We start from the raw sequence: 13,437 nt of genomic DNA on the forward strand, positions 1-13,437 counted from the left end.
TGATGAGTCTGTCATGGGCATTAGGCGCCAAGCATAACTGATCAATATATCACAGAAAAGGGATTTAATCATGGCAACAAGACACGCCAGCACCAGTTGTTGGGGACGATCTTTTGTTTTGTTTTAGTTACAGCGAGTCCTGTGTCTGCATATTTTAAATGCCTATCAAATGCCAAAATATGACCACAGTTTTTTTTTAACATACTGTATTAATTGAAAACAGACATCAACATAAGTTACAGGAACGGCCTTTATGTAGTAGTATAGTTTATTTCCATACAGAAGGCCACGGGCCCATGGTATATAATATCTTTTGGAATAGTTGTTGTATACAATTTTATGTGACAGATCTTAATAACACTTCATTATATATGTATTTGTGACAGTACAGATATTTTGTGAAGAAAGCAGTACAGCACAATTACGCAGAGTTGATACCATGTGCCTTTAATGTGTTTTCTTCTTGGGCATTGATATTTACTAGCATGTTTGAGTGCCACTGAAAAGCCAGTAGGTGGAGACTAGGCGCTATAGAATTGTAGTAGTAGTATTAGTGGTGGTGGTGGTGGTAAGAGTAGGAGTAAAAGTACTTGTAGCAGAAGTCGTAGTAGCAGTAGTAGGCGCTATAGAATTTGTAGTAGTAGTAGTAGTAGTAGTAGTAGTAGTCGCTATAGAACTGTAGTAGTGGTAGTAGTTATAGAATAGTAGTAGTACTAGTAGTAGAAGTGGTAGAAGTAGCAGTAGTAGAAGTAGTGGTAGTGGTAGTAGGCGAAATAGAATTGTAGTTGTAATAGTAGTAGTAGAAGTAGTAAAAGCAGCAGTCGCAACAGTAGCAGTAGAAGTAGCAGCAGTGGCAGTAGTAGTAGTAGCAGAAGTTGTAGTAGTAGCAGCAGCAGCGGCAAGAGTAGAAGTAGTAGTTGTAGTAGTAGTAGAAGAAGTAGTAGGATTAGTATTAGCAGCAGTAGCAGTGACAGTAGTAGTAGTAGAAGTTGTAGTAGTAGAAGTTGCAGTAGTAGTAGTAGTTGTTGTTGTTGTAGAAGTAGTAGTAGTAGTAGTAGTGGTGGTGGTAATAATAATAGTAGTAGTAGTAGAAGTAGAAGAAGAAGTAGTAGTAGGCGCTCTAGAATTGTAGTTGTGGTAGTAGTAGTAGTAGTAGTAGTAGAATAGTAGTAGTAGTAGGCGCAATAGATTTGTAGTTGTAGTGGTAATAGCAGAAGTAGTAGTAGCAGCAGCAGTAGTCTCAGCAGAAGCAGTAGAAGTAGCAGTGAAAGTAGTAGTAGCAGTCGTAGTAGTGGTAGAAATAGAAGTAGTAGCAGCAACGGTAGTCGCAGCAGTGGCAGTAGTAGTAGTAGTAGTAGTTGTAGTAGTAGAAGTAGTAGCAGCAGGAGCGGCAGTAGTAGAAGAGTTGAAGTAGTAGTATTAGTAGTGGTAGTAGTAGAAGTAGTAGCAGCAGGAGCGGCAGTAGTAGAAGAGTTGAAGTAGTAGTATTAGTAGTGGTAGTAGTAGAAGCAGTAGGAGTAGTATTCGCAGCAGTAGCAGTAGAAGTAGCAGTGACAGTAGTAGTAGCAGTAGAAGTTGTAGTAGTTGTAGTAGTAGACGTTGTGGTTGTAGTAGTAGTAGTCGCAAAGGAATTGTAGTTGTAATAGTAGTATAAGAAGTAACAGTAGAAGTAGAAGTAGTAGTAGTAGCAGCAGTAGTAGTAGTAGTAGTAGTATCAGTAGCAACAGCAGCGACAGTAGTAGTCCTTGTAAAGTACAATTTTCATCGACACCTTCAAATAAAGATTCTTTATCACGTGACAGTCTGTATATCGAGTAGCTGTATGCCAATAGTTGGTCTATTTCCCACTGCACAGGGCGTGCAGCGTCTCGGGTGCCCGGGGTATCCTTATAAAATTCGATCAAGGTAAAATACGACCCATTTGATGTAACAGTCTTTGTTTTTTAATACATTATTGATTACTCTAATCGATCCTTTGATTTACATCAGGAAAAAAAACGGTAGTATTATGTGTTTAGATAATCCATTGTGATTTTTAAAACGTTTTATTTATAAGCGTTTCTATGGTTACATCAATCCCGTCTTCAGTGCACTCCGGATTCCTATCTAATGTTGATGCAATGAGATCTTTGAATACTTTATGAAGAGGTCCAAGGACACTCAAACACAATCGACAATTTTGATCTTCTTCTGTGGATATTCTAAACACTGCGAACACTCCTGAAATTATCTGTATAAGATTATTGATTTCTGTCATACATGTACTTATAATTATATATGAAATATTAGTTCTAAAAGGTACTTTTGTTCGATAGGTAGAATCGAAACATTTGACGTCGCACATGGACAAAGGAAAATGGTGATATATTTACGCATACTTAAATGTTTTTCAATGAATTGTGTTTGGCACACATCAAGATAGATCGATAGATCTCAAATGGGTTCGGCCCTTCTTCCGTGCTTATAACTCATACTGCGTGAAATGGGGACCAGTTTTCTCGGAAACTACTAAATTTACATGAATGAAAGAATGAATAAAGTTACATGTATGAATATCTTAGAGATACTTGTCAAGCCTGAGTTTGAAAATTGGTCCTGTCAAATATTGTTTTACAGAGTTATGGCCCTTGTTCCGTGCTTTACAACTTAGTGCATACTGTGTGAAATGGGGACCAGTTTTCTCGGAAACTACTAAATTTACATGAATGAAAGAATGAATAAAGTTACATGTATGATTACCTATAAGATACTTGCCAAGATTGGTCTGTTAATGTGGTTTTTTTTACATAATTACAGCCCTTGATCCATGTTATTGTACTTGGTGCAATGGGGACAAGTTTTCTCAGAAACTACTGAAGTTAGCTTGAATAAGAAATACTTGATACCCCGGAGAAGGGGCCTCTGTGTGTATTAATTTAAGACTTCATCATGTAATGCCATAAAGCCTCCTAAATGCCTATCTTTGTATAGGACTCGTTTTCTATAGTTTATATTCACTACTACTATATGAACAAACAAAATTTGAATGTGCCCCATGGCGGGGAATAGTGATAACGCTGTTTTTCTTGTTTAACATGTTTCGCAGGGAAACATGTTCAATAAGCTCAAAAATGATACAGCGCTGTTATAATATGTGTTGTCTTGAATTATGTTCAAGGTGTAAAGCTTTGATGGAGGTTCATTAAGAAAAACTGTCTCCAATGTCCGACTAGACACGATATCCAGAGTCGTTAATAGTAGTCTCGTATGTTGTAACGACTTCAGATGTACGGCTTATCAGTTATTCTCGTGTTGAATGTTTCGTGCTTCTTTTCACCTATTTGAGTTGTATGAAATCAGGGATACATAATATTACGTCACCTTGTGTTTAAGGAGTTTGTGAATTTAAATTTATATTTGCAGGAATTGTAAAAAAATATCTGGTTTTAATGATCTTTCAATTGTGAATTTTGAAACATTTGTTTGTTTATTGTACGACATTCTAGGGTATTATTAGCATGTTATATTTGGGATAACACTTTCTGAGTCAAGTACAGATTCTCGGACCCACACAGCCAGAGTGAGGCACCTAATCGCCAGCACACAAAGTAAGTGATCTAACCCACTCAGCCACTTGTAGTCTAGATCACGTATTTTGTGTACCCCTCTGACAAGCGTAAATTGGCACGGCTCCCATGGCCGAAAGCTATGAACCACAATGCCATTTAGAAAGTGGTTATCACAAATATAACATGGGTTACATTTGACCACTTTCTAAATGGCATTGTGTGTTCGTATTATTACCACTTAAATTACACTCGCTAAGGTTGACATAATTTGCAAGGTAGAGCCCCTGCTGCCTACTGGCAAGTCATGCAAGTTCTTCAGGCTGCAGAGGGAGACAAGGAAGCAGGAGAAATGGCTAGGAGAGATATGGACAAGTGTCTGTGATACAAGCGTTACAATATCCGGAAATACATGAATAGGAACGGTAACCCGTGTTGCAGATAATACAAACGTTACCCTATTACAGTTTGTAGTATGGAGCAGGTTTTAACATATAATGTCAAGTAACATTGTGGAACAACATAACAAAGCACATATTTTTATCACAGTATGTAATTCTGAAAGTATTAATATATATCCTAATAATATCTATCACGCAAGGTGACACGATGTTAACTTCAGCTTAAGGTGTATCCAGATTTTATATCGTTCAATAATGGTCAAAGAGCTAATTCCTTTCCATTGATTTACCCGTCTGAGCTAGAAATGAAAGAGACAAGTGAAACCGCCTCATCTGTTTCATATTTTGATCTATGCATAAATATTCAGAGTGACAAAAACTCTCCACAAGATTAAAAAACAGGGATGACTTAAACGTTCCAATAGTCAACTCTCTTTTTACGTGGAGCAATATTCCAGCAGCCCCAACCTTTGGTGTCTACATTTCACGAATTTAGAGGTAGATCGAGCATGCTCTTTCTACGAAGATTTCAAAGAGCGTCATATGACGCTTGGTCAAAAGTTGTTTTTTCAAGGTTACAACATTCAAGACCTTAGTAAAGCTTTCAGAAGCTGTTGTGGACGAGTGAGTGAGTGAGTATGGTTTTACGCCGCTTTTAGCAATATTCCAGCAATATCACAGCGGGGGACACCAGAAATAGGCTTCACACGTTGTACACATGTCAGGAATCGAACCCGGGTCTTCGGCGTGACGAGCTAACGCTTTAACCACTAGGCTACCCGACCGCCCTTGTTGCGGAAAACGTGTGGAGGACATTTCCAAATTTGAAGCATCAGCGACAAAACTGATGTCCGCTGCAATTCCTTATTTTGACCAGTACCAAATGTTCCCGTGGTTTGTTTTTTTCATTTGGGTGAACATTTGACTTGCCTTTTCATCATTGTGTGACGGATCTCACAGATGAGGTAGGGTACGCTCGCCATTTTATTTTCGCGAACACCTGCTAACGACACTATTTGGTATGGATACACATGTTCATGATATAGTTGTAATCGCAAAATGGACTCTTAGTTTTTAAGATTATGGAAATGGTTTTGTCGCTTTTATGTTATATTGTTGATTCTTGTGTAAGTGGCTTAGAAAACGGATACACAAGTACTGTTGAGCCGGATATCAAGCAGTGGTATGAAAGTTTCCAACCGATCCTAGGTTTGGAGCCGAGTTGTCGTTTTTCGAAAAGAAAACTGCCGCCGATTTCAAACGGTTCCCCCCAATGAACAGAACTGAAAGACAACGCCTTTCAAACATTTTATTTCCAAAGGGTACGACAAACCACCACAAATATCAGTAGAGTTGTTAAAGGCATAAACAAGATATGGTCATAAATAAATACAACAAATGATCTCACTCCCTTTCATCAGGATATGATCTCTCACAGTATGTACAAACATTGGCCATAACAAATTGATTATATAGTGGCGAATCGGCGGAGATATTTACACAATGTCAATGACATGACAAAACCCTTCATAAAAAATAGAATTGAACAGTCTTTCCTAATTTTGATTCATACGGATTCTCGCTCTCGAAATGTACTAACAGTACATTTAATGAAAAATTAAATAATAAATTATAACAAGGAGGCGATTACCAGGAACATATAATCAATTTCTTGGGCCTTATCTGAAATGAAGACGACAAAGACAGATGACCACCTCATTTAGCCATTGTTCAGAGCGTCATCGGAATCCCAGAACAAAGGGTAACATATGCTCGTAGATACAATAATTAGGTTCCAAAGACATCCAACATGCTGCTGTTTTTTAGGGCCCGGTTCCATAAAAAGATCTTTGTACTAAAACTAACTTAAGTCTATGTATGTGAGTTACGATCACCTTGGAGCTAAGATCGTTTTGTGGAACGGGGCCCAGATAAATAGCAGCTAACACCATCAACCCCTCGTAACCATTTGTAATCAAACAGTTGGCTTACTGTTGTTGAGACATGAGATATTAACATTCACTCACGATACCATGGACATAAGGGTTGCACAATATAAAATAAACATATTTCGATCCATTTAGTCGGTTTTTCACAAGTATAGGTTACTGGGGGCCAATCTCCACGGGATCTGAACAGCCGACCAAAAGGAAACAAAGGCTTGAAAATTAGATTAGACCAAACAAACGTTATCAAAACTTGCTAGTCTGAACAGTCGCCGAAACACTGCAAACTTAAGGTTAAAAACAAAACTAAGATGCCCATATGAAATACATCACCATCAAAAAAACATTTCTTGTTTGTTTCATTTTTATCAAACATAGGTGTCTACTTTCTTTTGCTCGGCAGTTTAGTTCGTCCAACTCTATGGGGTAACTATTGGAACAGTTTAGCTTTTGCTTTTAATTAGTTAAGGCCAAAACATATTGTGCTTCTTTCCTATTTCCCCCTTCCACAAATAAGATATAAGTAGGTAGTGCAAAGGAATATACGGTGGAATGAATCGAGAGTTCGTTCGAGAAGAATATCCAACAACATATTCAAGTACTGTTCCGTGAAGATCCGGGTAAGAATAGGTCTTCAGATCCCGTGCTTGCCGTAACTGGCGACTATGCTTGTCGTAAGAGGCGACTAACAAGATCGGGTGGTTAGGTTCTTTGACTTGGTTGATACATGTCATCGTATCCCAAGTGCGCGTAGATTGATGCTCATGATGGCAATCACTGGATTGTCTGGTCCAGACTCGATTTTTAACAGACCGCCATTATATAGCTGGAATATTGCTGAGTTTGCGGCGTTAAACAACAAACAAACAAACATACATACTGAATGAAATTCTTAAACACCAAAATAGTAGGAGAACAAAAACCAATAATAGTAGTATTGACTACCCAAGTTGTTAAAAATTGAACACTTCAAGTTCATCTTCGATAATTGATGTTATTTCTAACTATGTTGACAACTGCTGCCTTTGGTTCACAAAGTACAGATGATGGTGGTAGACGCAATGTATATGCAGATTGGTTACCATGACAACAATAGAGTACATTTCACACAAGGCATGTGATTCTGCGATGGCGCGAGTACATGAAAAACTCGACATGTTATTCTATGCTTCATCGATATGAATATGAAAAATTATGAAAATTCATTTTCATGCACATACATGATAAGGCAAACAGATGCAAAATATCAGACATTTTAGTATGAAAGAGGGGTTTTGGGGGGAAATGACTGAAGGGAGGGAATCCATGCATGACTGGTCTTTCAGGACCCCGATGGTGCGTTTTATGAGTTCTGGCGTTCCATCTCGCTCCCGTCACTAGAGTATTCCTGAAGAAATAAATTGGGAATTTATCTTTTACAAAGAAAACTTAACTTCATATCCAAACATTTTTCAAATTCCGAATCACCCATATGTTAGCTCATCGCCGCATCGCATCCTCCCTCGACATAAGCTGTGTTCCATAATTCCGAATCACCCATATGTTAGCTCATCGCCGCATCGCATCCTCCCTCAACATAAGCTGTGTTCCATAATTCCGAATCACCCATATGTTAGCTCATCGCCGCATCATATCCTCCCTCAACATAAGCTGTGTTCCATAATTCCGAATCACCCATATGTTAGCTCATCGCCGCATCGCATCCTCCCTCGACATAAGCTGTGTTCCATAATTCCGATTCACCCATATGTTAGCTCATCGCCGCATCGCATCCTCCCTCAACATAAGCTGTGTTCCATAATTCCGAATCACCCATATGTTAGCTCATCGCCGCATCACATCCTCCCTCAACATAAGCTGTGTTCCATAATTCCGAATCACCCATATTTTAGCTCATCGCCGCATCACATCCTACCCCAACATAAGCTGTGTTCCATTTAACCAAGTTCAATTTAACCAATTATGTTTTATAGTTTATCATCTGTGTTGCCATGACCTTGGGTCTGAAAAAAATCTACAGAATTGGTCAAAAGTGCGACTATCTGGATAACCTCGTCATGCTTGGGGAACCATTTCATATCAAATGGTCGGTCTCATCTATTTCTCCTATATTTTACGTGGTGCTTGGTATGATTTTACTACACGACAGGATCATCGACGCTTGGAAACTAGAACGTGCTGGTGTCCTATACAATGGTTGGTGAGAACCTTCACTTTTTTCACAAGCATCGTGGGAAGGTAAGAAAAACGTACAACTTTATGGATAACAACTTCTGGTTTATTGCATATATAGCGACGTTTCCATGTAGAATCTTACGCCGCTATCAAGCTGGAGTGAGAAACCGTATACGAATCTACATCGAAACGCCGCTATATGCAATAAACCAGAAGTTTATATCCACAAGGTGGGACGTTGTTATCACTTATTGTGCCAACTTCTAGAATCTCAATCAAACAGTTATTATGGGAAGGGTCAGTAGGTTGTGACAACCTTCATTATTCACGAGCATCATGTGAAATGTCAATCAAGGGTCAGACGATGTCATGATTAGTGGACAACTGATCAGCACTAAAATGGTGCATGCTGAGAGAGAGAGAGAATTGGTGATTAGAGATGTCTGGAAACAAGAGGAGGATTAGTGATTAGAGCAGATACCCCAGGATCTACAAGCGCTTAAAGGACTAGAAGCGGAGAAGTCAAATGTGCGCCACTGCATGGTGTCCGGTCCAACTCGTATACTGAAGAATATTGAACCTTAAAAAATAATTAAGCCACAAACAAATGATTCCTGGATCTTAGGATTTTTTCGCCCATCTATGGATATTTGCGCCACATGTCTGTATGTCATAGAAGGAAATCCAAAGTTTTAGAATTTTGATTGTTTGCTTCTTCAGAGTGTTAGTAAAGGTTTTTGTCGCCATTTATACTTATGTTTAATTACATGTTCAAAAAACATTTTCTACAATATTTTACACTTAGGTATAAAAAGGATGAGGTCACACTAAAGAACAAATAATTAATTAGTTGTGACCTTACTTTTCATTTTCTTGAATATGACAACGATCATGCAGATCGCTGTAACTACCGTCACTGTCTCGGGTGTGAATGTTCCTCCCAGAACACTATGAGCATGGAAAAACACAAAGGTTCAGTGGTCGTACTTGCCTTCTTTCACGTAAAGAAGGAATAAGATTTGGACTGAGAATACACTGCAGTGGCGCTGACAAAGCAAGAAAGAGGCTGAAGATGTTAATGGGAAGCACACTAAATGGTCAAAGGTCCATCCGTAGTTCTATATATGTAGGCATGTAAGCATGATCAAGCCGGGTGTCTGAAGGTGACTAGAGCGTCTTATCAAATATCTACATCAAACTAAACATTCGCATACAAAGACTCCTTGAATCTTTTGATGACAAAACCGTCTCAGTAATGACTCAATAATCGTAGTACTCTGTACACGTCCTGTAAGCTGGTTATCTGACCTGTGCTTAACTTGCTGTGACAATGTGGACGGTCCACATCAAAAATATAAGCAGGGCGGAAGGTTATCTGACATTTAAAAGTATCAAAAATGATTTAAGTGTGAAAAGAAAGGAGAGAAAAATTCGTACAAAAATACACGTTGGGCGGTAAAAGAAACGAAAAAAAAAACAACCTCATTTCTTATTTTTTAAGTCAAAAAGGGCAACAAAACCCGATAACCGGGTAGGTAAATAACTTTTGATTTTCAGGTTTGAAAATACAGGGGACAGTTTCAGGTTATAATACTGGGAGCGGGTAGAAATACCCGTAACAACCATTGATTGAGGTCTTTCCTAACATAAGAGTCTACACCAGTTTGCTGTTACGGGTATCGTTTTTTGTATTATGTTAAAGGGGTTGTTTTTTGGACTTTGATTCAAACTTTTGTCTGTGCTGCCTGGGTTAAGGGCGTGGGTTCGGCATTGTCGGCCACCAGCTGTCCTTTTCGTGCCTCTGTCTTTGGCTGAAAGTGAAGGTGGTCATACATTATTTCCAGGTCTTCACCTTTGCCGCTTAGATGTATGGTGTCAGAGTGTACACAGTGAGTGATAGCATGAATGATCATTTACCCCTTAATCAGCACTATCTGAGACTGGACAGTGCAATCAAGCCTTCAACCGAGGCCGGGTGGTCGATAGTACGAACATCGATTATATTTCTGCGGGGTTACAGAGGACGTTGTGTCGTCACACGTCAATACAGACCAGAGCGTTCCCCTCATTCACAATATCCTACAGGAACCATATTAAGAAAACTGATTTGGAAACCCTTGCTTGAAAGCACTACGACCACGCTCGTGAGGTAACCAAATTAGTTAACGCTTCTGATCTGCGTCCGTAACTAATATATTTAGCAGATTAGCACGATCATGAATGAAATACTGTTCAAACCTGTTTTAATCAGACTCTCCCAACACTTATTCTAGATAAGAACTACGACGAGAATCTGGTGGTAAAGCGCCTGAAATAGAAACATCTCTAATGCCACACTCCGGCGCAGTGGTGACTTAGCATAACACCACTGCCACAGGCTAATTTGCATATCATGTGACCGGACTTTTCTCTTGTTTGTAAACAAACGCGCTTTTACAGAAATCAGAATAGAACAGACTAATGCAAGTATTTGGTTGAGCTTTACATATTGTTTTGCATAATTATATAGATATGCTACTACAACTGCGACAAAGAGTTGCATGACAATACATATTTACACATCAAAGTGACCGTATCGCTAACTCTTAGTAGGGCTTCGATGACAGCACGTGGAGCCGTACAACCAATGTAAACATAGGATAACTACGCAAATGGAAACACTTTTTCACGATTTAGGATATTTTCTCAATGACAGTTAACCATTCTATGACATATGTTTATCTAGATGTGTAGACTTGTCAAAAATGAAACAGATGAAAAATATATGCAATATCTTGAATGGACTGTGTAAGATGCGACGAATGGTCACATGGCGCTGGCCTGTGGCAGAGGTACTATGCTGGCCGCATGGAGCTCTGGGTAGGAGAGTGCTCTAATACCACTGATGACAATGACTGGAAGATAGCCGAGTATTAAATTATCAACTTAACACTAGAATATTAACTAGCGTAAAGACAGCAACTGACTTGCCATTGTGAAGGTATAGGCTCAGCTTTTCGCGACCACCTGGTACCACCCCTATTTGATAGTGATTCATGAACACATGCCCGTGCTATTGTCGGAATCGTGGACTTTCAGTAGATTTTTTATTTGATTATGGAAATGGTTTTGCCGCTTTTATTTACTCTCGATTGTCTGGTTGCCATTAGATACGATCTCATTAAAACCAGACCACAGAAGATCTTATTACAATAAGATTGGAAGATGGAAAACTCACCAGCTTGGTTCATTGTTTAATGAACCATAAAAAATCAATCTCAGCCATAGGCGGATCCAGAGGAGGGGTCTTGACAAAAACTGACTGATTTTGATATTTTGGACCCCTCCCATGCTGGATCCGCCATTGCCAGCGCACTGTGACAAAGAACATAAATGAGATTTCCTTTTCCTTTCAAGAAACGAAAATATCAGATTCTCATTAAAGGGGCACAACTCTTGTAACGCAGTTGTACAAATTTGATGAGCACCTTCAGAGCAGGATTATCCACATCGGGATCGGGAGCCGGATCGAACCCCGGACATTCCGCCCTGTGGGGAGGCGGACATTACAATAAATAAGGTAACATTGATAAACTCAGGTGACACGGGTAAACTCTCTGTGACGGTCAACTCACCAGCTCCACCTTCCTGTATATGATGACTTCGGCGACAGTTACGACAGCCCCCAGCAGGACGCCGATGAGAAGCAGTATGAGTGCCCCTGAGAACGACCCAAGGTCCACGGTGTAGTAGGGAGGGAGGTTGAAGACGTCGTCCTGAGAGCGGTTGATCATGAAGCCCTGACATTTGCCAGCAAACCACTTCTCCTCGATCAAATGCAGGATTCCATTCTCGCGCAGAAGAAGAATTGCTATATCAAGCTCTTTCGTGTGCGCCCAACCTTTCCGATATGCAAATGAGTATGAACTGGAAGCTGTAAAATCTCCCACGTAAAATAAGTCACAAGGTTCCTGCTTGCTATAGTACTTCGCCATGGCAGATTCCATGATGAAGGCATAGTCTTTCCGCCAAGACGTCCTCACACGTTTTATCCCATCTTCTATAGTTTTTTCAAGAAGTTCGGGTTTTTTATCAACAATTTTGTGTAGACGTTTTAAATTTGGAACTTTGGCGTTCTCAAAATACTGGTATGTGGATCCATGTTTGAGCATGCCGAAGTCGATATTTGATTGTTCAGTGAGGTCGTCGAGGCTACGAATTCTTGTGAACTCCCTGACGTCTTCTGGGGTCGGACCCATCCTCAACATGTTGGTGAGACTGGCCGTGAACGTCAACACAAACATCATGATATACACCCACCACGACATCACGACGATTCGCCCCCCTAAAGACCGAGGCGACCGGATGTAACCTGTCAGAAAATAAAATAAATCCGATTCAGTCATGGCTCCGTGTTTCGCCGCTCGTGAAATAACACAATAGTATGCTCCGTTGGGTAGCATAGTGGTTATAGCGTTCGCTCGCCACACTGAAGACAAGGGGTTCCATTCCCCCAAAATGGGTATTTTTTATGAAGCCGACTCTGCGACACTTGTCATGCCCAGAATCATAAACTCATTCACTCACTAACTCAAACACTAGAGCGTGAGTGTGACGCAATGTGACGAGCTATTTATATCACCATGGCTATGTTTAAGTGAATCGAATCCTTCTGAATGATTTTCCCCTAGTGAGTGATTGAGTGAGTATGGTTCCACGCCGCTTTGAGCAATATTCCAGCAATATCACGACGAGGACACCGGAAAATGGGCTTCACACATTTACTTATGTGGGGAATCGAACCCGGGTCTTCGGCGTGACGAGCGAATGCTTTATCCACAAGGCTCCCCACTGCACCTAGGCTAACCAACTACCACTTGGTTGTAATGCATTATGAAGGGTTATCCAAATATATCAGAAGATAATCATCGTCATCATCATCATAATAATTATTAGAACAAGTTGGCCCAGCAATGGGACATGGTAAATGCAAATTCCAGCCTAAGCCTTCATTGTTTAATTATGTCTAAAACCTAAAAGGCTGTCACTGAAATAAATTTGCCGTCCATAATTTGCATGAGCTGGCAAAAATACTATGGATGGATCTGGCAGTCCCGTCCTAAAAAACTGCACGTTACATCAATAGTGGTCAGAGTAGGTATTACAGTAGGGATAGCAGATTACAAAACTGTTTTGTTGATAGAGGACATCAGCGACCTTAGTGAGTGAGTGAGTGAGTGAGTACAATATCAGTATTCCATCAATATCACGTCGGGGGACACAAGAAATGGGCTTCACACATTGTACCTACGAGGGGAATCGAACCAGGGTCTTGGGCGTCACGAGCGAGCGCTGCGATGTTTATTAACTAATACAGCATACAATTCATTT

General features: G+C 40.0%; 1 protein-coding gene across 3 annotated transcripts in view; it reads right to left on the bottom strand.

Moving 5' to 3' along the window:
• Positions 1–5,260: 5,260 nt before the first annotated feature.
• LOC139442932 (glutamate receptor 3-like) overlaps positions 5,261–13,437 on the bottom strand; it is a 31,101-nt gene continuing 22,924 nt past the window's right edge. For 2 of the 3 annotated variants that reach the window (XM_071223853.1, XM_071223855.1), the window contains exons 5-6: positions 11,682–12,418; positions 5,261–9,878 (exon numbers count right to left, since the gene is read on the bottom strand). In XM_071223853.1, coding sequence (XP_071079954.1) covers positions 9,792–9,878; positions 11,682–12,418 — 824 coding nt within the window. In that variant the 3' untranslated portion in view covers positions 5,261–9,791. The remainder of the gene's footprint in view (positions 9,879–11,681; positions 12,419–13,437) is intronic. The other variant, XM_071223854.1, reaches the window with a different exon arrangement.

The sequence above is a fragment of the Haliotis cracherodii genome, unplaced genomic scaffold, assembly GCF_022045235.1.
Source record: "Haliotis cracherodii isolate W230 unplaced genomic scaffold, xgHalCrac1.p SCAF_5, whole genome shotgun sequence".
Taxonomy (NCBI): domain Eukaryota; kingdom Metazoa; phylum Mollusca; class Gastropoda; order Lepetellida; family Haliotidae; genus Haliotis; species Haliotis cracherodii.